Source organism: Ursus arctos, unplaced genomic scaffold, assembly GCF_023065955.2.
Source record: "Ursus arctos isolate Adak ecotype North America unplaced genomic scaffold, UrsArc2.0 scaffold_30, whole genome shotgun sequence".
Classification (NCBI taxonomy): Eukaryota; Metazoa; Chordata; class Mammalia; order Carnivora; family Ursidae; genus Ursus; species Ursus arctos.
Window position 1 is genome coordinate 24,768,617 of NW_026622986.1, and position 22,924 is coordinate 24,791,540.

The 22,924-nt window shown below is 43.6% G+C and overlaps 1 protein-coding gene across 6 annotated transcripts; it reads left to right on the forward strand.

Annotated features, from left to right (window-relative positions):
- The first annotated feature begins 816 nt into the window (after positions 1 to 816).
- LOC125282807 (phytanoyl-CoA dioxygenase, peroxisomal-like) lies at positions 817 to 20,733 on the forward strand. 6 transcript variants are annotated; one of them, XM_048219511.2, is made up of 11 exons: positions 817 to 974; positions 1,445 to 2,060; positions 2,913 to 3,386; positions 6,246 to 6,304; positions 7,859 to 7,969; positions 8,585 to 8,753; positions 11,808 to 11,889; positions 13,354 to 13,535; positions 15,625 to 15,774; positions 17,989 to 18,123; positions 20,418 to 20,733. In XM_048219511.2, exons 3-11 carry the CDS (start codon positions 3,312 to 3,314, stop codon positions 20,469 to 20,471), a joined length of 1,017 nt encoding a protein of 338 aa, XP_048075468.2. In that variant the 5' UTR covers positions 817 to 974; positions 1,445 to 2,060; positions 2,913 to 3,311; the 3' UTR covers positions 20,472 to 20,733. The 6 variants fall into 6 exon arrangements, with proteins under 6 accessions (XP_048075468.2, XP_048075471.2, XP_048075470.2 ...); XM_048219512.2 differs by lacking the exons at positions 817 to 974; positions 1,445 to 2,060; positions 2,913 to 3,386; positions 6,246 to 6,304 and adding exons at positions 4,010 to 5,244; positions 5,789 to 5,961; XM_048219514.2 differs by lacking the exons at positions 817 to 974; positions 2,913 to 3,386; positions 6,246 to 6,304 and having other exon boundaries at positions 1,921 to 2,060.
- The last annotated feature ends 2,191 nt before the right edge of the window (positions 20,734 to 22,924 follow it).

Consider the following 22,924-nt stretch of genomic DNA (forward strand, 5'->3'; position numbering starts at 1 on the left):
TCCAGCCATGTGATGTTCAGTTTGTGGGCAATAAGGTTAAGAGCTAATGAGGAAAGGCCCAGGACATTTCTGTCTACCTAAAAAAATCTGAGAGTCTGGGCAAGAAGGAATCATGGAAAAAGGGTAGAGAACCCAAAGACGAAGGCTAAAGGGCAAGGCTTGCTCTGGACACTGACAATTCTCCACCCTGCCTCAGAGGAAATAGCAGCTAATTAACTACATTCTGAGTCCTGGCCTTGCTTTTCTCCTCGAGTATGGCAGTTTAACCACATTACATAAAGACATCCCTTAAGAAATGATAACATGTTTAGGGGTGCCCAGCTGGCTCTGTGGGTGAAACTTCTGACTCTTGATTTCAGCTCAGGTTGTGATCTTAAGGTTGTGAGATCAAGCCCTGCCTTGAGCTCAACACTCAGCACAGAGTCTGCTTATCCCTCTCCTTCTGCCCCTCCCCCTGCTCTCTCTCTCAAATAAATAAAATCTTTTAAAAAAAGAAGAAACGATAACATGTTTATGAGATGAGACATTCTGGAAGTAACCCTTTAAGACAAAAAAAAAAAGAGAGAGAAAAATGAGGGAGAGAAAAGAAACAGCGAGATGCTATGCCAATTACCTGCAGAGATTGGATGGAAAAGACGTTCTAGAAAGAATTTCTAGTTCTTACAGCCATTATGGAAAACACTATGGAAGGTCCTCCAAAAATTAAAAATAGAACTACCATATGATCCTGCAATCCCACTTCTGGGTATACAGCCAAAGGAATTGAAATTAGATCTCAAAGAGGTATCTGGACTCCCAAGTTCACTGCAACACTTTTCACAAGACCCAACATCTGGCAACGACCTAAGTGTCCGTCACCAAGTGAAAGGATGAAGAAAGTAGGGTAGACACACACAATGGAATATGATTCAATCCTGAAAAGGAAGGAGATCCTGCCATGTGTGACAACAGGGATGCAGCTTGAGGCCAAAATGGTAAGTGAAATAAGCCAGTGACAGGACCAATACTACCTGCTACCACTTACAGGAGGAATTTAAGAGTTAAACTCATAGAAGCAGAGAGAATGGTGGTTACCAGGGGTTAAGGGAGGGGAGAATGGAGAGGGGACGGTTTAAGGCTACAAAGTTTCAGTTATGCTAGGTAAATAGTTCCAGAGCTCCACCACGCAGGATAGTGTCCATAGCTGACAATGCTGCATTATCTACTGAAAATTTGCCAAGAGAGTAGATCTTATGTTGTGTTCTTAGCACGTACACACAAAATATCTCCACCCTGCCTCAGAGGAAATAGCAGCTAATAAACTAAATTCTGAGTCCTGGCCTTGCTTTTCTCCTCGAGTATGGCAGTTTAACCACATTACATAAAGACATCCCTTAAGAAATGATAACATGTTTAGGGGTGCCCAGCTGGCTCAGTGGGTGAAACTTCAGACTCTTGATTTCAGCTCAGGTTGTGATCTTAAGGTTGTGAGATCAAGCCCTGCCTTGAGCTCAACACTCAGCACAGAGTCTGCTTATCCCTCTCCTTCTGCCCCTCCCCCTGCTCTCTCTCTCAAATAAATAAAATCTTTTAAAAAAAGAAGAAACGATAACATGTTTATGAGATGAGACATTCTGGAAGTAACCCTTTAAGACAAAAAAAAAAAAGAGAGAGAAAAATGAGGGAGAGAAAAGAAACAGCGAGATGCTATGCCAATTACCTGCAGAGATTGGATGGAAAAGACGTTCTAGAAAGAATTTCTAGTTCTTACAGCCATTATGGAAAACACTATGGAAGGTCCTCCAAAAATTAAAAATAGAACTACCATATGATCCTGCAATCCCACTTCTGGGTATACAGCCAAAGGAATTGAAATTAGATCTCAAAGAGGTATCTGGACTCCCAAGTTCACTGCAACACTTTTCACAAGACCCAACATCTGGCAACGACCTAAGTGTCCGTCACCAAGTGAAAGGATGAAGAAAGTAGGGTAGACACACACAATGGAATATGATTCAATCCTAAAAAGGAAGGAGATCCTGCCATGTGTGACAACAGGGATGCAGCTTGAGGCCAAAATGGTAAGTGAAATAAGCCAGTGACAGGACCAATACTACCTGCTACCACTTACAGGAGGAATTTAAGAGTTAAACTCATAGAAGCAGAGAGAATGGTGGTTACCAGGGGTTAAGGGAGGGGAGAATGGAGAGGGGACGGTTTAAGGCTACAAAGTTTCAGTTATGCTAGGTATATAGTTCCGGGGCTCGACCATGCAGGATAGTGTCCATAGCTGACAATGCTGCATTATCTACTGAAAATTTGCCAAGAGAGTAGATCTTATGTTGTGTTCTTAGCACGTACACACAAAATAATGAGGAAAAAGAGTGTGGGAGGGAACTTTGAGAGGTGATAGATGTTTATGACCTTGATGGTGGTGGAGGTATCCTGTATACTTGTCCCCAAAGAAATTGAAATGTTGAAAGAAAGGAAAAGAAAGAAAGAAAAGAAAGAAAGAAAGAAAGAAAGAAGAAATAAAGAAAGAGAGAAAAAGAAAGAAGAAACAGAAAAAGAAAAAAGCGGGGGGGGGGGGAGGGGGGGAGGGAGGAAGGAAGGAAAGGGCAAGCACCTGGCTGGCTTGGCGGGGGGGGGGGGGGGGGGGGGGGGAATGTGTTACTCTTGATGTGCTGGTCCTGAATTTGACCCTCACATTGGGTGCAGAGATTGCGTAAATAAACTTTAAAAGAATAAATAAAGAAAAGGAATTTCTAGTTCTTTAGGAAATTTAAAATAATACTAGATTGTGTGGATCGACCTGTTTCAGGGAGTCATTTATTTCATGTATCTTTTTAAAATTATTATTAAGGAAGGGCCAGTATGTTTCTAATATTTCAGACTGGATTCCCAATAGATTAAAAGCCTCTTTTGAACTGCAGATTACTTCTAGGGCTGAACATCTGACTTGTTACGTCAGCCTCAGAGAGGCAGGCACAGTCACGTGGAATAAACAACTGAAACCAGGCTGTTGGGAATGTGGGTTGTGTTTTGGCTCACTTCTCATTGGGCGACCTGAATCCGTTACTAAACCCTTCAAAAGCATTTTTCCTGCTGTGCGCGTCAGGGAGGATCTCTGATTACTCAGGAGCTGCGTGTGTGGGCACGGAGCCCACACAGTAAAGTGGCCCAGCCCGTGGACCCGGGAGGCTCCAGGCATCTCCGCACAACCCAGAAACCTAGGAGTTCCCCCTTCTCCGCCAGGGACGCCTCTGCTCCTCGCCCCGCCCGCTGCCCGGAGACAGGACCTAGGCCTGGCTGACTGTCTCCTCGCCTGAATCATGAACCAGTCCCGTGCTGGCGCCCGCCTGCGCATCGTGCTGGGACACCTCGGCCAGCGCTGGGCCGGGGCCGCCGTATCCTTTGGGCTCCGCGGGGCTCGGGCTGCAAGTGTGGTGGCCTCCAGGGCTCAGCGCCCAGCCGGCTCTTTCCCTTCCTCCGCACCGCGTCCCCGGGATGGGCGGAGCTGTTCAGGGCTCCTAGGGCGGCCAGGGGAGGGGGTGGGCGGACAGGGGGCGGGGGCTATTCGGGGCATTCTGGGGGCCTGTTTCCCTGGTTTGCCAGGGGATGTGTCAGTCCTTACTGAGGGGCCTGCGCTCAGCTACGGTGGCATTTTCTGCACTTGGCCACGCGTGACCCGACCGCCCAGAGCCCGAGACATGCGAAGCACAGTCGCACCGCAAACAGGAGCGCAGAGCTGCCTGGAGCAAGGCGTGCAGGCAGGCGAGCGGGCGGGCGGGCGAGCGGGCGGGCGGGCCTGCAGGTAGGCAGGCAGCAGTGCGCTCTGGCGGGACACTGGCCGGCACCCCCTGGCTCTTCCTTCCTTGGAGAGAGCTGTGTGAACCCCGAGGAGTGGATGCGATCTCTCCTGATTGGGCCTTCAGAAGTTGCTCTCCGAGGCAATGTGTGGGGCCCCCGTGCCGGATCCCCGAGGATGTCACTACGGGACAGGTACATCACATCGCTTTATAGAATCGGTTCTCCTGCTCCGATTAGTGTTCACTTCAGGGGGTACTTTTGAAAAGCAGCGGGGAAAACACTGCGTGCGATTCTCCCTGAGCAACATGGTTAGGCTCTGTTCTGCTGTGTGCAGGATCCTGAACTCTTTCCTAAAAATGCTTCTAGGAGCTGTTTCTTTTATTACTATGATTGCTCTCCAGGCTGAGTTCCAAGCCAAGATGTAGAGGAACCACTGTCAGCTTAAAATCCTGTCCATACACTGACAACGGTGATTATGTCATCTCATTTGACCAGGGAGAGAACAGAAACCGAGGCCAGGAGAGATTAAAACTCTTGACCAAAGACATTTAAGTAAAGCACTGGTTGTCAAAGTGCGTTCCCAGGGCCAGCAATGTCAACATTCCCTGGAAACTTGTTAGACATGCAGATTCCTGGGCTCATCTCAGACCCATGGAATCCACATACCTGGGAGGGGGGCCCATCAAGTCGTTTTCGTTTGTTTCTGATACATGCCCAACAGTGAGAACCCCCAACATTCTGGGACTGGGGATAACTAGAGCCAGAATGAAGGTTTCCAGGTCCAGTCTGTGACTACTATGAAAATGTGATATTCTGGGGTTTCTCCTGGGTGGCTCAGTCCGAGAAACATCTGCCTCTTGAGTCTAGCTCAGCTCTTGATCTCCGTTGTGACTTTAAGCCCTGCACTGGACTCCACGCTGGACAGTGAGCCTACTTTAAAAAAAATTCATTTTTCTTTTTTTGATATTCGGATCCCGCTGGTTCTTGCTGTAATAGTGTTGAGGTGAGAGCTTATTTTTTTCGTCTGTGTTTGCTAGAAGAGCGCTAGCCTCTCTACTTGCTGCCACGGTGGAGATATTCTCCACCAGCACTGTGCAGGTCCGTGGCTACGAGCCCCATGTGGCCATTGAGCACTTGAAATATGGCGAGGGGCAGTTTTCATTTTCATTCTCTTCAATTTAAGGAGACAGACGTCGCCGGGGCTCTGGTATTGGACGGCTCTGCTGAGATGGTCGGTGAATGTGTGTGTGGTTGGGGCTTAAGCAGAATCCTGGAAATCCTGTGGCAGTTTCTTCCCGCCTTAAGTGGTTCTAAAGAGACGTGGCTTCTGGCTCAAGGCAGGGTTTTCAAGCATCTACACAACGCATTTTTTAAATGCAGAGATGCCTCCAGAAGAAGACAAATATGACCTATGATTCCACCCCTCACCGCGGATCATTATCAGCCAACTTTTTGGTGTGTTTCTTTTCTATGTATTTCCATAATTACGGCCATCCCGGGTGGACAGCTTTTTGATTCCATTTTTTCGTTTCACTAACGTTATATAGTATGCACAGGACACAGTTCCACATCATTAAAAAAACTCTCTGAGGAAAGCAACGACCACCACCAAAACCCACAATGGTAGGGAGAAGAAATTGGGACTGAAATATTGCATTCTGTCCACCACATCTTGCTAGTAGCTGGCGAAGGTCATTAACCTCTCTGCCTCATGGAGAACAGAGGATTATAGTGTCCCCAGTTATGTAAAGACAGGACAAAAATAACATGGTTATGAGTAGTGACATTGTGACAGTCGCTCCTTGAGATAAAGAGACAATGAAAAAAATTAAAAGGAAAAGAAGAAGAAGGAAATGCTAAGTAAATGATCTGTGGTTCCCTGGGTAGAAAACTAGAAAGAATTTCTAGAATTTCTAGCTCTTAAAGATATTTAAAATTATACTCAACTATGTGGATCACACTGATTATTTTAACAGACTTTTTGTTGTTGTTTTTTAAGGAATAATGAGCCAAACAGTTTCTCTGATTGTGGACTGGACTCCCACTAAATTCAGTACCTCTTTGGAAGAGTGCATTTCTCGTTACTTCTAGATTCGAACCTTATGATTTTTGTTTGTTCAGCAGTTTAGTGGAAGGAATAGTCACGTGGAATAAACCAGTGGAAGTTATGAGGTAAAGAGTATGGGTCAAGTCTGGGCTGAGGCATTTTCTGTTGGGTGACGGTGGACTCAGTTACTGAGCACAATGGGTCTAGGTCTCCTGCTCTGGGCAGCAGGAATGGTGATAAAGCTCTTGGGACTTCCGGCCCCTCCTCAGACCTTCATGAAATGAAATGATGTAAGCGGCTATGTGTGTAACCCAGTCTTCCCCGATGAGAGCTAATCCAGGGCAGACTGTTGTTTCTAGAAAAGGCAGACTCCTGAATTTCATTTTATTTGCCTTAATTCACATCCTAGGTAGCTCACCCCACTTCAGGGGCTGTTTCTCCTAACAGTTTCCAGACTCCACAATTCCAGTAAGTAGATCGAATTGTCATTTTTAATCATACAGTGTATATAAAGCTTTTCCTAGTGGTAATTATGATATAAAATACATCTCATGTTGTCTGGTGAAAATTCATTACATAGAGGCGCCTGGGTGGCTTAGTCAGTTAAGTGTCTGATTCTTGATTTTGGCTCAGGTCATGATCTCGTGGGTCGTGATATGCAGCCCTGGGTCGTGCTCTGTACTCAGCAGGGAGTCTGCTTCTCCCTCTCCCTCTGCTCCTGCCCCTGCCCATACTTGCTGTCTCTCCCTATCTCTACATAGAATAAATACATTTTTTAAAAAAAAATTCATTATACATATTGTGTGTTGCCAGAACTTGTTCTAATTAGAACCAGGAAAATTTTGAAGACCTTGACTTTAATTTTTATATGTATTTTAAAATTCAGAAGGGTATAATCTGATTTTTCAGATTCAAGCATGTTATACCTCATTTAAGTTAGCCTGTAGTTTGTGGTCCTACTGCTATGTGAGCTAGTATCTTTGGTTTATCTTAAATTACCTTTGTAGGGGAAGACACTGATCTCCATGGTTTATTCTCATAGAGCCACATTTCTGATCTAGAAGAATGGATGGGGTGATCTGAGTTTGTGCACATGCCATGTACTTATTTGGATTTTGTCACTGTGATTTCTTCTGAGAATGTATGATCTAGACAACTTAAAATATAAAATCCATTGAATTTGTTTCCCACCTGAAAAAACATACAGTCATTACAGAACAAATTTGAAAATCAGAAATTTAAAAGGAATTTAAAATGCATCCACAATTCTGTTACATAAAGACAATCACTTAAAAAAATTTTTTTTATTTCTTTTCATATTTTTCAAGTAGTATCTTGGTTTTACACAAATCTAACTATATTTTATTATACTAAGCATTGTCCATGCTATTATATGCTCTTCATTTTTTTAAAAAAGATTTATTTATTTAAGAGAGAGAGACAGTGCACACATTGCAAGTGGAGGGAGGTGCGGAGAGAGAGAATCTCAAGCAGACTCCCCACTGAGCCCGAAGACCACTGTGGGGCTCAGTCTAGGACGCATGAGATCATGACCTGAGCCAAAATAACCAGTCTGAGCTTAACTGACGGAGCCACCCACGTTCCCCATGCTCTTAATTTTTAATGCCTAAGTCCTATCCCATTGAATGGATGTAATTAATTAATTAATTCTTCTTCTTTTTTTTTTTTTTTTTTTGGTGACAAGAGTAGTTAACGTTTTGGATTCAAACCGTTTTTAAAAATAGATTAAGGGAGCCTGGCTGGCTCAGTCGGAACAGCATGTGACTCTTGATCTCTGGTTTGTGAGTTCGACCTCCACAATGGGTATAGACATTACTAAACAAAATAAACCTTAACCTCAAAGACTTGTTTTTTTAAAAAGAAATGTTCAGCTTATTTCCTTAGAGTGAAGAAAAAATAGAAATGCTGGGTGGAAGAGTATGAACGTGTGTCAGGCTCTCGATACATATTGTTGGGTATGATTTTTCTGCTGGACTTACTTGAAATTTTTTTCTCCTTTAGGTATACTCGGGATAATAATGTTCTAAGCCTAGAACAGAGACAATTTTATGAAGAAAATGGGTATCTTGTCATTAAAAATTTGGTATCTGATGCTGATATTAAACGCTTTAGGTACAGTGACCCTTCCTTATTTTATAGAAATACGTTGTATGTTTGCAATGGGAACGTGAGTAAGATTAGCATGTGTGTTCAGATATTTTTCAGTGATTGGCTCATTGGGAAGTGGTTAGGAACATGAGCTCTGGAGCCAGACTGGCTGGCTTTCATCTTAGCTCCACCACTTCTCTTGTGTGTCCTGGGGCAACTTTGCACACCTCTGTTTTCGCACCTGTAAAATGGGGATAATAATAGTACTTATACCCTAGCCTTGCTGTGAGGACTGAATTAGGTGAAGTACACACAGAGGACTTCGAATGGGCCCTGGCCTATGGTAAGTATGAGAGCAGTATTTGCCATTATCACTCAGGTGCAACCAAATCACAGAAGTTTCCCCATCGTTCTGTTAGGCTAAGGAATACGTGAATACTGGCCTTACAGTGAGGAGACAGGGGCTTCTGAGCTGGCCATTTTCCCTTTCCCTTCCTCAGAACTACCAAGCCTGGCCTGGAGGTTAGCCTGGTGCAGAGACACCCCCCACCCCAATCTTTGAGAATCTTTCCACAGAAGAGGCCAGGGAGGTGCCAGGAGGCTGCGGTAATGGCATCATCTGCCAATTTATTTTTCTAGGAACGAGTTTGAAAGGATCTGCAAAGGGGAGGTGAAACCAGAACAAATGATGATAATGAGAGATGTGACTATTGCAAAATCAGAATATGCTCCAAGTGAAAGGACAGTTTCAAAAGTACAAAGTTTCCAAGAAGATGAGGAACTCTTCAGATACTGCACTCTCCCTGAGGTTTGAGAACCTTCCTGAGTTTTCTTTTCCTTTAAGTGAATAGCCCATCTACATGCTTGTCTCTGGAATTGCTGCCTACACTTTCTCTGGCCCCTTGTCTTGTGCCTGGTGAGCAATGGTTCTCAATTGGGGGCTGACATCTGGCGGTGCCTGGAGCCACGTTGGGGTGGCACTGGGTGGGGACCGTGTGCTGCTGGCTTCTAAGGTCCAGAGGCTGGGCATGCTGCTAATGGAGCCCAGGGATCCTATAACGTGCAGAAACCCCCCTCCCCCAAATAATGAATTATCCAGTCTCAAATGTCAGTAGTGGCCAGATGGAGAAACCCTGCTCTGGAGTCTGGTAATTATCCTTGGTTGAGAAGGGTGGGAATTCTGCCTTAGAGAGAGACAGAGTTCTCTCACTCTGGACATGGGCATATCAACAGGAAGGACATTGCAGATCTGATTCCCTGGACATCTGTTTGTTGTTTCTTTTGGTTTTATGACTCTGGTCAGTAGAGGTTTAAGTTTGTGTTTAGATTGAAACTCATTTTTAAAAAATTATTCTTTGAGAGTAATTCATATTTATAAAGATATCTACATAGTACAGGAGGGCTTACAATGAAAAGGAAAGTCTCCCACCTGCCAGCCCCACTCTCTGCCGAGCTTTCTGGTGCATTCAGCGAGAATTCCTCCACGGCAGGTGCCTCTCTATACCCCCACCTTTTGTGTCATGTGGGAACATATTGGTTTCACCAAGTTTTTTCCACTTATAATAGATCTTAGACATCTTTCCATATCACTTATATATTAATCTATATCATACTTTTAAACTACTGAGTAGCATCCCATTGCATAAATGTACCACAGTTAATGAACCATTTCTGTAGAATGGTTTAAAGGACACTTTGCATGTAGCTCATGTTAGAAATTATAACCCCAAGTGCTATTAGAAAATTTGCCTCATGGGGGCTCCTGGCTGGGTCAGTTGGTAGAGCATGGGACTTTTTTCTTTTTTAAGATTTATGTATTTATTTTAGAGAGAGAGTACAGGCGGGAGTTGGGGGAGGCGCAGCAGGAGAAGGAGAGAGAAAATCTCAAGCAAGCTCCCCACTGAGCACGGAACCTGACATGCGGCTGGATCTCTGGACCCTGAAATCATGGCCTGAGCCGAAATGAAGACTCCACTACTTAACCAACTGAGCCACCCAAGTGCCCCGAGTATGTGGCTCTTGATCTCTGGGTTGTGAGTTTGAACCTCAGACTGTGTGTAGAGGTTACTTAAAACCAAAAACACCCCCTAAAAGAAAACAACCCCCCCCCCACAGAAAAGTTAAAAAAATGGGATACCTGGGTAGTTCAGTCGGTGAAGAGTCTGCCTTCAGCTCAGGGCTGGATCTTTGGGTCCTGGGATTCAGTCCTGTATCAGGCTCCTTGCTCAGTGGGAAGTCTGCTTCTCCCTCTGCCTACTGCTCTCTCTCGGTCTCTCTCAAACAATAAATAAAATCTTTAAAAAACAAAAGTTAAAAAATAGTTTAAAAAAAAGAAAGAAAATTTGCCTCATGAAAGAGACTGTACAGGTAAGCCACCTATGATGTCCAGCCCCTCGGGTTGGGGACGAGAGGGGACGTGGCCCCTCTGAACCATCCACTCTTCCCAACCTCAAGTCCTGCTTTGGAAATGGAACTTGTGAGCATCGATCAAGGAGGAAAGGCTTGAAAGTGAGAGGCAACACAGGGTAGATTAAGCACGACCAGGACATCCAGGCTTCCCACCTCTCTAAAGTGTGAACCATGCACCTGCTGGCTCATGCAGTGATTTTTAGGAAGTGGGCATGATTTTAGTAGTTGGGTATTTATTTTTATGTGTATTGGAAAAAATAACCAGCACATCTAACCTATGACCTCAGGAATAAATCAGGAAAAGACACGAGTTAGTTTAGGAAAATTATTGGCTAACTATATTGGGCAGCTCTGTGAAGTATGATAGAAATGGTAAAATGGCTCATGAGTGTCACTGAGGTTTAGAAATTACTGGTCGGAGGCACCTGGCTGGCTTAGTCACGGGAGCATAAGACTCTTGATCTTGAGGTTGTGAGTTTGAGCCCCATGGTGGGATTAGAGATTAGTTAAAAAAAGAAAGAAAGAAAATACTGGCTTAAGGGAATCCCCAAAGTTGACACACCTTATTAAAACAAAAAAGTATGAGGTTTGACTCCTAGGACTTTGGTACCATTTCAAGCATTTCATGCTCCAGTTGCCCATATTCCTTATACACGGGGTCAAATAGTGAGAAAGCAGTAGAATATGCTTCATTTTTTGGAGTCAGACAAAATATCTTTTCCATTTAACTGGTTCTGCCACTTGGCAGTTTATTAGCTTCAGGCTTATTTCAATGGGGTATTCACGTTAATGATTCATTCATAGGGCATTACTTTTCAGGGGTCGCTGTGAGGTGTAGGTGGGCTGATGCAGAAAGCCCCTGGCAGGTAGTAGGCATACAACGCCGAGTCCTTCCTGCATGTACGCCTCCCTCGGTGGGTTAGATGCAAGGAGGTAGCCCCCAGCTGCCAGAGCTCGGGCCGAACTCAGGCCTCTGGGTCCCATGCTCTCCAGCCCCTGTGCCCATGTCGTTATTGAACACCCTTCCTCCACCAGGATAGCGACTCTATGGGGGCAGGGACCTGCTCATCTCATTCCCTACAGTGCCTCCATTTCCTGTCACTCTGCCAGGTTTGGAGCCCTCAGTGAAGAGCTGTGGAATGGTCTGATTGTGCTCTGATTGTGAAGGGTCCAGGTGCTCTTCTCTTTTCCTCTGGGCTATGCATGGTTGCTGCACCTGTAGGGGCCTCTCACGGTCCCTTCTTTTCTTTTTTCTTAAGTAGGCTCTATGCCCAGTGTGGGCTTGAACTCACGACCCCAGATCAAGAGTTCCATGCTCTACCAATTGAGCCAGCCGGGCACTCCTACCAAGTGTTTAATTCTTAGCATCTTGGCTTTTGTACGGATAATTGTACTTTGTGCCACTTTTGTGCATTGGATTTCTCATGAAATGTTTCTTCCTCTTTTCTCTTAGGTTCTGAAATATGTGGAGTGCTTCACTGGACCCAATATCATGGCCATGCATACAATGCTGATAAACAAACCTCCAGATTCTGGTAAGGGTCTTATTTGTTATGGAGAAGTGAAAGAGGAAGAAAGAAAGAAAGAAAGAAAGAAAGAAAGAAAGAAAGAAAGAAAGAAAGAGAAAGAGAGAGAGAGAGAGAGAAAGAAAGAAAGAAAGAAAGAAAAAACTTTACAGTGTTCTAACTATACCTGTGTGTATAACTGCTAAACTTTGATAAATAAATATCTATGTCCTTTTATTTAAGCCTTGAAATAGCGTACATCATGACAATAGTGAAGTACCAGGGTGATTTCAGATGTTAACTGTAGCGTTATTGTTAGAATTTCAGAAGACTGCCTTGCTACTCAAAAGTTTGTTTTAATAAACGTGACTGTTCATATACCATAGGCTCTTATTATTACAATCTTCACCTCTAAATTTTGTTATCCATTCTCACCAATGATAGTGTGAATTCGGCCTTCCAGACTGAAGACATTATAATTACCAACAAAATTAAAACTATTCTTACAAAACCCATACTACAGTTGCTCTTAAAATATCTGTGTTTGCTAAAATGTAGTTCCTAAGATCTCACTCGCAGACAAACTGATTTGGAAGCTAAAACCCAGGAATCTGCGTTAAAAAAATTTTTTTTTAACTAGGCTAAAAGCCTAGTGTGGAGCCTAACACGGGGCTTGAACTCATGATCCTGAGATGAAGACCTGAGCGGAATCACGAGTCAGATGCTTAAGCGACGGAGCTACACAGGCACCCCCAGGAAACTGAATTTTTAAAGCCATCCCGCTCTTGGGCCATGCTGAGAAATTGTACTCCACCAAGAGTAATAAATTGATCCTTCAAGGTCCTTTATCACTTTCCACCTTTTCTGGAGAAAAAGAGGCCAGGAGAGCTTTATGTGACTGGCCTATAGCACCACCAAATCTCTCCTACCCTGGATGTCTTGATTACAGAGGTCGGGGTTGGGGGTTGGGGAACATCAGGTTCAGAGCACAAAACTGGGAACCATGTAAATGTGGTTCTGTGGTCTCTGTTTCTACAGAGTGACTGTGCAGCAAAGTGCTTCTAGTTCCTCGAGGAACTTCTTGGAGGCCTTTTATTAATTTAGCTCATTGATAGTGTTTGTATCAGCCACTGAGAAGGCTAACAGGGAACTTTAAATTACTCTCTTCAATTAATCAAACTTGTTTTGAACACTAGGCTCAGTGTCCAAACCAGAGTTACAAAGGAATAAAGCACAACAGAGATCATGACATGTTATGAGTTGCTAGAGAATGGAGTGAGTCCTCGGCTTCCAGCAACCCAGAAGAAAAGTGTGGGCTCTGGAGTCACCCTGTGGCTTTGCTCTTCCAATTTGGTGCTTATCTCTCCAGGCTGATTTTCTAGAGTGTCCTTTCAGTTGCTTGGGTTTTGTGGGGATGGTCATTGTTCTGGTTTTGCAGGCAAAGGAGACAAATTCTGAGGTTCAGGTGTGTTTTAACAGCCGCTTCTGTTTCAGGCAAGAAGACATCCCGCTATCCCTTGCACCAGGATCTGCACTATTTCCCCTTCAGGCCCAGCAAGGACATAGTTTGTGCATGGACCGCCATGGAGCACGTCGACCGGAACAATGGCTGCCTGTGTGTGCTCCCAGGCACACACAAAGGCTACCTGAAGCCACATGGTTATCCCAAGTGGGAGGTACGTCTGCATAGAAGATAAATCTTTCTTTCTTCTATCTTTTTCAGATTCATTTATTTATTTATTTGAGTCCGAGACCCAGAGAGAGAGAGAGCGATAAAGGGAGAGAGTTCGCGATATTTGCACATGAGAGAGGTGGCGGGGCAGAGAGAGGCAGAAGGGGAGGGCAAAGGACATGTAGACTCTGCTGAGCAGTATCCAACGTGCAGCTTGATCTTAGGACCCTGAGATCATAACCGGAGCCCAAAATCCAGAGTCAGGCACCCGACTCCCTGAGCCACCCAGGAGCCCCGAGGGGATAAATCTTACCTGGAATACTTATTGTTTTGATTTCGAATCAGATTCCATAAAGACCTTTAACAATGAGATCACATTTCCTTTCTTAGTAAAACATGGTTTTAGGTTTCTGGAATTAGGATCAGGGAAAATTCAAGGATGTTAGGTAAAATAATCATTTTTCTTTCAACAAGTGTTGGAAAGCTGACCAGTGTGGGGAGCTCTGGTAGGTGCTATATAGGATCTGAGATTATCAAGCCTCATTGCAGAGGTCATACAGAAACACTCACAACACCAGACGCATATGTCAAATGCCAAGTAATTCTTACACACTGATCGATGGCTCATAGGATAAAGAAGAGGGAGGAATCATCTCTTTCCTGCTAGACCAACGAAGGCGCTGGGGAAGGATGAGTAGTATCCCATTGCATGCCCGTTGCATGGTTTATTGATTGAATATTGATGTTAGAAGACTATTAAATGCTTTTGCACCCATGAATGATGAGATCAAATCAGCTTTTCAAGAATGATAATCGCGAGGTCTAGAGCAGAAGGTACTGGAGGTCAGGAGTCCAGAGGCAGAGAAACCAGAGAGGAGACTAGGAGTCTTTTAGGTATCAGACAATAAGGTCTGGAAACCCCATAATGATGGTCAGAATGAGACGAGCACGTGTTGTTAAGGCAGGAAGAATGAATGCGGTTCTGTAGGAAGTAAAGAATATGGCTTTCAGGACTTCTGTCTCAATTAGTTAGAATTCTGGCACTGAGGATTAGTGCTAAGTGAAAATCTTTGAGTCTGGATTCTGATATAAAATCTGAAACTGTGAGATTCATAAATTGAGTTGAGGTTTAGGGAATGTTTGGTGCAGGCAACAGAAGTGGGTTGTGGCTGACTTAAGCCAAAGTGAGTGTCTTGGAGGGTTGCAGGCACATGGTGAGTCAAGAAATGGCTGGCTGGCTCTGGTAAACAGGAAAGTAGGAATCACTGTTCAGTGGCAGCAGTCAGGTTGGGACACCTGGTGGGGACAGTTGAACCTTAGCCATGATCAGTGCCTTAGATCAATTCTCTGTTCAGATGAAGTGATGGCAGTGGGAGGTCAGATTACTTAGCTTAGATCACATACTGCCCTGGACAGGAGAGAAGTGCACTGGATCCATGTCCCAACACAGTCCAGCAGGAAAGCAGTCCTTCCCCCAGAAGAATGTGGGAGAGTCTTAGGAAGGGCAATGGGATATGGTGTTCCCCCCATAACCATTACTTAAAGCAACAACGAACTTTGGAAATAGTTATAAGAAAAACACAATGTTTTAATTTACTATTCTTCTTTCTTTACTTGAGTATGAAATGAGTGCTTTCTGAGCTGAGGAAACTTGAGCATCTTCTCTCTGTTGGCTTAGGAAAACAGCTTGCTTCTCAGAGGAAGTCCTGAGTAATAGCAAAATGATTTAGGCAAAGTTCCAGGTGAGGCGAATATCAGTGAGTACAGATTCAGGCTGGTAAGGGGATCTCCCGCCTTAATCGCAAAATGCAAAGTCAGTCTAGGTCTTTATTTACAATTCAGTAATGAGGGGTAAGTGGAAATTTCAGATTCTTCATTTGGTCCCCCAAATCCATGATTTCAATATCCCAATGTGACTTTTACAACCAGATATCTGAGAAGCTTTTGGATATTTACAGTTTCTTTTAAGAAAACATTTCTCTCTCTGTCTCGGCAGAATGTAGGAAAACTTTGCTTTACTTAATGAATCGTTGATAAAATTCTCAAACATTGAGTTCCTCAAATACAGACTTGAGTTCTCTTATGTGTTCCAGGGAGGAGTTGACATATTGTTCCACGGGATCCAGGACTATGATGAAAACAGGCCCCGAGTGCACCTTGTGATGGAGAAGGGGGACACTGTTTTCTTTCATCCTTTGCTCATCCATGGATCTGGTTGCAACAGAACTCAAGGATACCGGAAGGTATGCATTCACGTCACTCTACTTTCCAAAGATGAATAGGTTAGAAACAAAAATGTCAAGATCTGTGAAACTTCATGAGATTTGTGTCATTGAACTAAACTGTCCTTTAGTCTGGTTTATTTACCAGGGAATCTATTTGCTCCCTCATGCTTTCTTACTCATAGCAGTAAGAAGCCCGGTGACCTCAGGATCCCAATCCTACTGACACTGAATTATGAACATTCATAGAATTGCTTCAGAAAAGGAACATACTTGAGAGCCCACAACCTGTGCTTTTGGAGGCAGAAACAATGGCTGAGATACTAAAATCACAAAAATTGGAATGTATATAGCTCACAGTAACCATATAAGTGGAAAGTTTATAATAGCTTTGTTATTGGGAAAACCATTATCGAATCTAAACAATGGCTCTGAATTGGCTGCCTAGACCTCAGATTTTGCAGGCAGCCATATTTTCCACTCCTGAGTCCCAGAATTTGTTTTTAGCCCCAGAATGTTTTATAAAAACCTCATTGCTTACATTAAAAATTGAAAAATTTCTCATAGTCCCAGATTTCTCACTTCTCAAAAGTTCAGCAGAGCTGATATTACTCTGGACTCACATTCCTCATATAACATGGCTCCTGATACTAAATATTGGTTGCTTCTTTGGGGCTGAGTGAAGCCTTCCAGTCTGTCACAGCAAGTCCTGTTTTCTCCCTGAAGTCAAGAGTTAGTTACCAGGTTTCACATTCTATTCATTCATATTTCTGTTAGGTTGACAGGGCTGGTATGACAGTGAGGCAAGAAGGCACTCTCTTCTGGGGCAAAATTTAATGGGGGTTTGGGGGACGGTGCCAGTGAAAACCCTCAGCAATCAAGATAAATGATAATTTAGGGTAGTATTTAAAAAATCAAAATTAATCGAAAAAATATCCATGATGAACAAAATGCCAACATTTTAAATAAAGACTAGATCAGACTCTCCACCAGCCTGACCATCAGAAGTGTGCAACCAGGGGATATAGCCATAATGACACAAATAATATGAGTGTACCTGATTTCACTAACTTAGGCCTTTTATCATGTATCCTTAGCCCCAAAATTCAACTTGAAATGAAAAATAGAAATTTATGTGTATGAGTGTGTATAAAAACAGGAAGCAAAGACAAATTGTCTGAAAGTGTACATGAGTCAGAAAGTTATATTACGTGCCATATGATCAGGATCATAAACTGAGATAGAATAACTACATATTGAAAGATTCCATGTTAAAAAGTTGAGTGTAAAATGATTACGGTATGAAAATGAAAGTTACATAATTAAAAAAAGAACCCAAGTAATGTGAGTGTTAATACCCTGAGTTTGCTATTTTTCAGTGGTTTTCCAACTAATTTAATGTTTGGGAAAATATGAACCATTAAAAAAATACGAGAAAACATGTACATGGGTGTGCGATTTTCCCCTCTGGTCTTATCGTCACCCCTCCTTGGCATGGTGGGGAGCTTCTGTGGGAAATGGAGTTTGACTCCACTGCCTAGAGATCTGATGTTCTGGGCTAAGCAGGCAGACCTTCCAGTAGGCATAGTCACCTCAAGAGAAATAACTTGAGTCTAGGAAAGTGAGTTTTAAGTTTAGATCAACTTGTAAGTCTTTCAAGAATGGGGAGAACCAAGTAAGCTCCATCATACGTTCAGAAGGAAACAAGATGGGGATCGTATGTGAATTGGACTTCAAATGTCAGGCTGATTTCAAAGGGGTGGGTGTGTATATTATTTTCATTTGCAAGGTATTTTTGTGGATTTTTTTTCATGATCTGTGGCCATTGAAATAACAACTCAGCATAAACTCAACTGAGTTAACTAACTTCTCTGACTAAGAAGATGATAAAGAACCCTGGAACACATTCCTGTTTAGGACCTGAGGACATCCACACCCAGAAAAATCACATGTTAAAAAGTAAAGTCCTCTTACTCATGTCATTATGTTGCCTGCCCATTTTGAACACAAGTATTGCAGGGAGCTAAAAATCTCTTGTATTTCTCAGTTAGCCTTTAACTGTACCTGGGGGGAAAAAGTTATTGAACCCTGAAAAGACTAACACAGAACACCATGGAACATTCTAGAAACCAAATGCTGAGTGAAATAGCTGACTTTCTAAAAGAAGTCTCCCTGTTTGGTTGCTGGTGTTAATGGAATTTTTATTCCCAATATTCATCCTGTCACTCGGCACAGGCAATTTCCTGCCATTTCGCCAGTGCGGACTGCCACTACATTGATGTGAAAGGCACCAGTCAAGAAATCGCTGAGAGGGAGGTTTTAGGGGTAGTAAACAAAATATATGGAATTCCAAAGGACACCAGCCTGAAGGTACGTTTGTGTGAGATGACAGGTTAAGATATTTTTTTCTTCTTTTCTTCAGATGCTTAATAATTCTCATACCTGATGTAATTTGGAAGTATAACGTGCTTTGTTTAGAGTGCCCTGCAGAAGCATTGCTGAGACCCACTAAGAATGACAGTGTATTTCAGCTTGTTCTTGCTTCCCAGGCTGGGGCACCCGAGCACCCCACGGTTCTCTGTGTCTTTGGCCACCCTGTGGTATGCAGGCTGTCCTGTTCCAGGACAGAGAGGTGGAAACAGAAAACAGATCTGGAGGACAGCAAGTGAAGGACAAAGGCTACCTTCTGAACGCACAGAAGGAAAGCTAAAAGTTTGGACTGTCCCCATAGGTCTCCTTTATGTGCACAGAGCAGAGGATTTACACATAGGCAAATCCAGTAAGATTCCCAGAAAACCATTCTTACGGAGGGTTTTGTTTGGGTCCGTTAGCATCTGGAGTTTCATGGAGCAGATTCCAGAAACCACTGATGCTTATCAATATGGGACATGAGACATTATTTCATATGCTTTCGTACTTAATACACATCACTTGTAAAGTCCTTGTTTGTAACTAGTGGACATGCAAAGCTGATGATGCTCACCAGACTAATTATAGTCAAGGCAAAGAAATATATTCACTTTGTAGACAAAGTCCACTTTAGCCTCCAAACCAAGAAGCTGATCCTATGTTTTAATTTGCATTAATCATAAATGTGTGCATTTCCTATGGGGGTGACAGGACCCCCAAGGAGACGGAGTGTCATGATAACTCCGGGTATTCTGGTACTGTGAAGAGTACCGTCCGCCAGCACTAGGCTACCGTGCCATTGGGAGTCATCTGCTGAAACTCCTTCCCAGCTTAAGAATCTCACTTCTCCCTTGGCCCCTTCTCCCTTTAGAACGTATGAACCTATCCTGTATCTGAAAAGGCTCTCATTTCACATTTGCAGATGGTAGACAGTCCTGTCCTTCTCCCTCAATCCAATACTTAAAATGCTTTATGAAGGCATCATATTTTGTCAACTGGGGCTTCCAGGCAACACTCTGAACTTTAAAGCAGAAAAAAAATGCATACATTATGTTTGAGGTTTGCCAGGGTTGAGATAGATGAATTGCCTCCTGTATTTATTTCATTTTATTTTTTAGAAGATTTTATATATCTGAGAGAGAGAGAGCAGACGGGGTGAGGCGGAGGGGCAGAAGAGGGAGAGGGACAAGCAGACTCCCTGCTGAGTAGGGAGCTAGATGCAGGGCTTGATCCCAGTACCCTGAGATCATGACCTGAGCCAAAGACCAGCACTTAACTGATGAGCCACCCAGATGCACCTCCTGTATTTATTTTAAAGTGTTATTCTCACAGATATAGTTGCTCAGCTTTACTTAGAATAATGATATCAACTTCTGCTACATAGTTCTTTGTAAAGTACAAGAGCACTTTCATAGCCCTAAATTCTACTTTCTTCACAAATCCCATGAAGCAGTCATTCTCACTTTTTTTTTTTTTTTTGGAGACCTATGTATTTATTTGAGAGAGAGAGAGAGCACACAAGCCAGGGGAGAGGAGAAGGAGAGGGAGGGAATCTCTAGCCGATTCTTCACTTAGTGAGGAGTCCCAAATGTGGCTCGATCCCACCACCCTGAGATCATGACCTGAGTCAGACACTTAACTGACTAGCCACCTAGGCTCCCCTCACTCCATCTTCTTAAAGAGAATGAGAAAAGTCCAAGAGGTTGGCCAAAGTGATGTAAGAGACAGACCTACACTTAAGGGTGACATCAATTTCCAAAACCATTCTTTCCACCTGACCTTGCTGTCGGCTCAAAAAAAAAAAAACAAGAAACAAAAAAGTCTGAATTTTTTTAAGAAAAAGGAAAAAAATCCCCAAATCAGCAATTTTAAACCCATAACTCATGACATCATTTTCACTTGGGAGCAGATCACTCAATGGGGTAGCGCCTGAAGGAACCCAGGACATGGGGGAGTGTGGACTGTTGTGACCAAACACCGTGCTCAGCTGGTTGGAGATACCTGTGGTCAACAATAGCGCCCAATAACACAGGCTGACCTTCTAGCAACTTGCTCTCTTAGTTTGTTCAACACTATTCTAGACGTGGGCAAGCACATTATTTGGAGACGTAGAATATGGTTTATTTACTACTTGACAGGACTGCTGTGCAACGTTTTTCCATTTAACCGTTGGTAGATGCTAGAAATCGACTTTGTCTTATGCTCAACTGATTCCCAGTGTTCCATCAACTAACTGGGTTTGGCTTTACTTCCAGGATGTGTTTAGAATCCAAGGGCGACTGGTGAAAGGCGAGAGGACTAACCTGTGAGCAGCCCTCTGCTGGAGCTCTTTGAGAGAAAACCCAAACGAATCAAGGTGCCTGGGGAAAACGTTTTCTTAACAAGCTGTCCTCATCTTTTCTATCACTTGTTATCCAAATCGCCACCTGGAGATCGGGTACTTCCTGGCACGTGGTTAGCTCTGAGCACAGAGCTGTTCCTTTCATGGATGAATAGATGTAACAGTGGCCGATTACTATTTTCGGGAAAATTAACTGAGGGTTGCACCTAATAAAAGGGATTGATGTCTAATTTAAGTGTGTTCCATCCGTTTCTTTCGTTCAGTTGGCTCTTTGCCCAAGCAGAAAGGAATCCTTTGAAACTCAGGGTATGCTGACTTCTGCATCCCTCTTCTGGAAAACCCACCACCCACCGACTTCAGGGCATGAGACTGTCAGATCTAGAACACTGTCTAACACAGGCAGGTGGAATGAAGGGCACTGAGGAGTACAAATAAGGGCGATGCTCGTGCTCTGACGCAGGATTCCCTGCATGACTTCTCAACCCAAGCGGCCTCCTTAAGAAAATAGACCAGATCTTCCCAAGTCGTTTTCTCGGTTCCTGAAGAAGGAAGACAAAGGTGGCTTCGTCTGCTATATTTTATTGAGTTAGGCGGTTGAAGACCTTCAGCATTTGTGAATGAAACCTAAACTCTTTCAAACAACAGAGAGAGTTTTAGTTTGGTTTTCTAAAGGGCTTGAACCAGGGGGATTTATTTCATTTTTAAGATTTTATTTATTTATTTGAGAGATACACACACACACACACACACACACACACACACACGAGTGGGGGTAGGGACTGAGGGAGAGGCAGACTCCCCGCTGAGCAGGGAGCCCAACAAGGGGCTCAATCCCAGGACCCTGATCCCGCCCTGAGCCTAAACTAGATGCTTAATCCACTCAGCCTCCCACGTGCCCCATGGGGGAATTGATTTTATTCAGTGCTGTATTTCGACACCAGCTGAGGGCAGCAAAGAGACATAGGTCTTGATTTTTAAAAATAGCAATTTGGTAAGAAATAAGAGTCCCATTCTTGTCAAGAGGCTAAGCACAAGTTTTCCTAAACCAAGTTTGACTGTTTTTGTCGGTGGCTTTGTGAGAGCACCCTATTTAAGGTCAGGTCCAGCTGACAACTGGAGAAGGCAAGACTAACCCGGACAGGGTTTAAGGAAACTGGATGAAGGGGTAATTGGACATAAAACGTACACAAGGAATGCCCGTGTTAATAGCGTGTATGGAACACTGTTCCACAAAAATCCTTCTCAAACCAATCACAAATGTAAAACAAATTTGAAAAAAGAAGTCAAGCAGAGACAATTATCATATGGTTTCACTCATATGTGGAACATAAGGAATAGTGCAGAGGACCACAGGGGAAGGGAATGAAATCTGAATGGGAAGAAATCAGAGAGGGAGACAAACCATGAGACACTCTGGACTCTAGGAAACAAACTGAGGGTTACAGAAGGGATGGGGGTTGGGGTGACTGGGTGATGGGTATAAGGACGGTATGTGTTATGATGATGAGCACTGGGTGTTATATGCAACTAATGAATCACTGAACACTGCATCAAACACTAATGTTGTACTACATGTTGGCTAATTGAATATAACAAAAATAACAAAATAAATGAAAAAAAGAGAAAGAAAGTTTCAGTAGGAAAACCAGACAGCACAATTTGTTATTTCCCTCATGCATTTTGGAGTGCACGCCAACTAGTCTATCACGAAACAATTCATTTCCCATTTTATCTGTGTCCCTCTTGACCATTCGTTCGTTTCACAAATATGCAACCATCCATTCCCCACAATAGGACCAGATGTGGAAGAAAGACAACACCGGGATGAGTTAGGATGGCTCCTTTTGTCTGTGTGGACCCACCTGGGAAAGGTGGGAGCGAAGGTGAGTTGCAAATGAAAGCTAGAACGGGAATATCACGGCTTCTGGGCAGAACGAGGAACAGCTGCTTTCCCGGGGGTGTAAAGGGGATTTACCCTGGGTTAGTGTTTATTTGCCCAGTGACTAACCTCAAAGGACTATAGGAAGCACTCAAAGTGCAGACGAAACGAATAGAGTGGATCCCCTTTTATGATGATTGGTGCTGACAGCCTAGGAAAAACAGACCTTTGCTCCTGGTGTCTGCTTGGAACTCCCCCTTTGTGAGCCACAGATAGAACCAGGTTGCTGATTGAATCAACAAAGCACAGTAATGTTTCCCAAGGCCAATTCTAGTAATAAGGCTCCATGGTTCACACCAAATCCACCTGTGCACAATCTTTTCTTACTAACCCAGGGCAGCCCCTGAACTCAGCTCCTGTACCCACCCGGAGGTTCGGCATGGACCTCCACGTGGCACTTGATACTGTTCCTGAAAGCACAATTTTTTCCATGTTAATATTGTGCCTTCCCATATAGCGATGGTAGGCCCCTTCACAGCCCT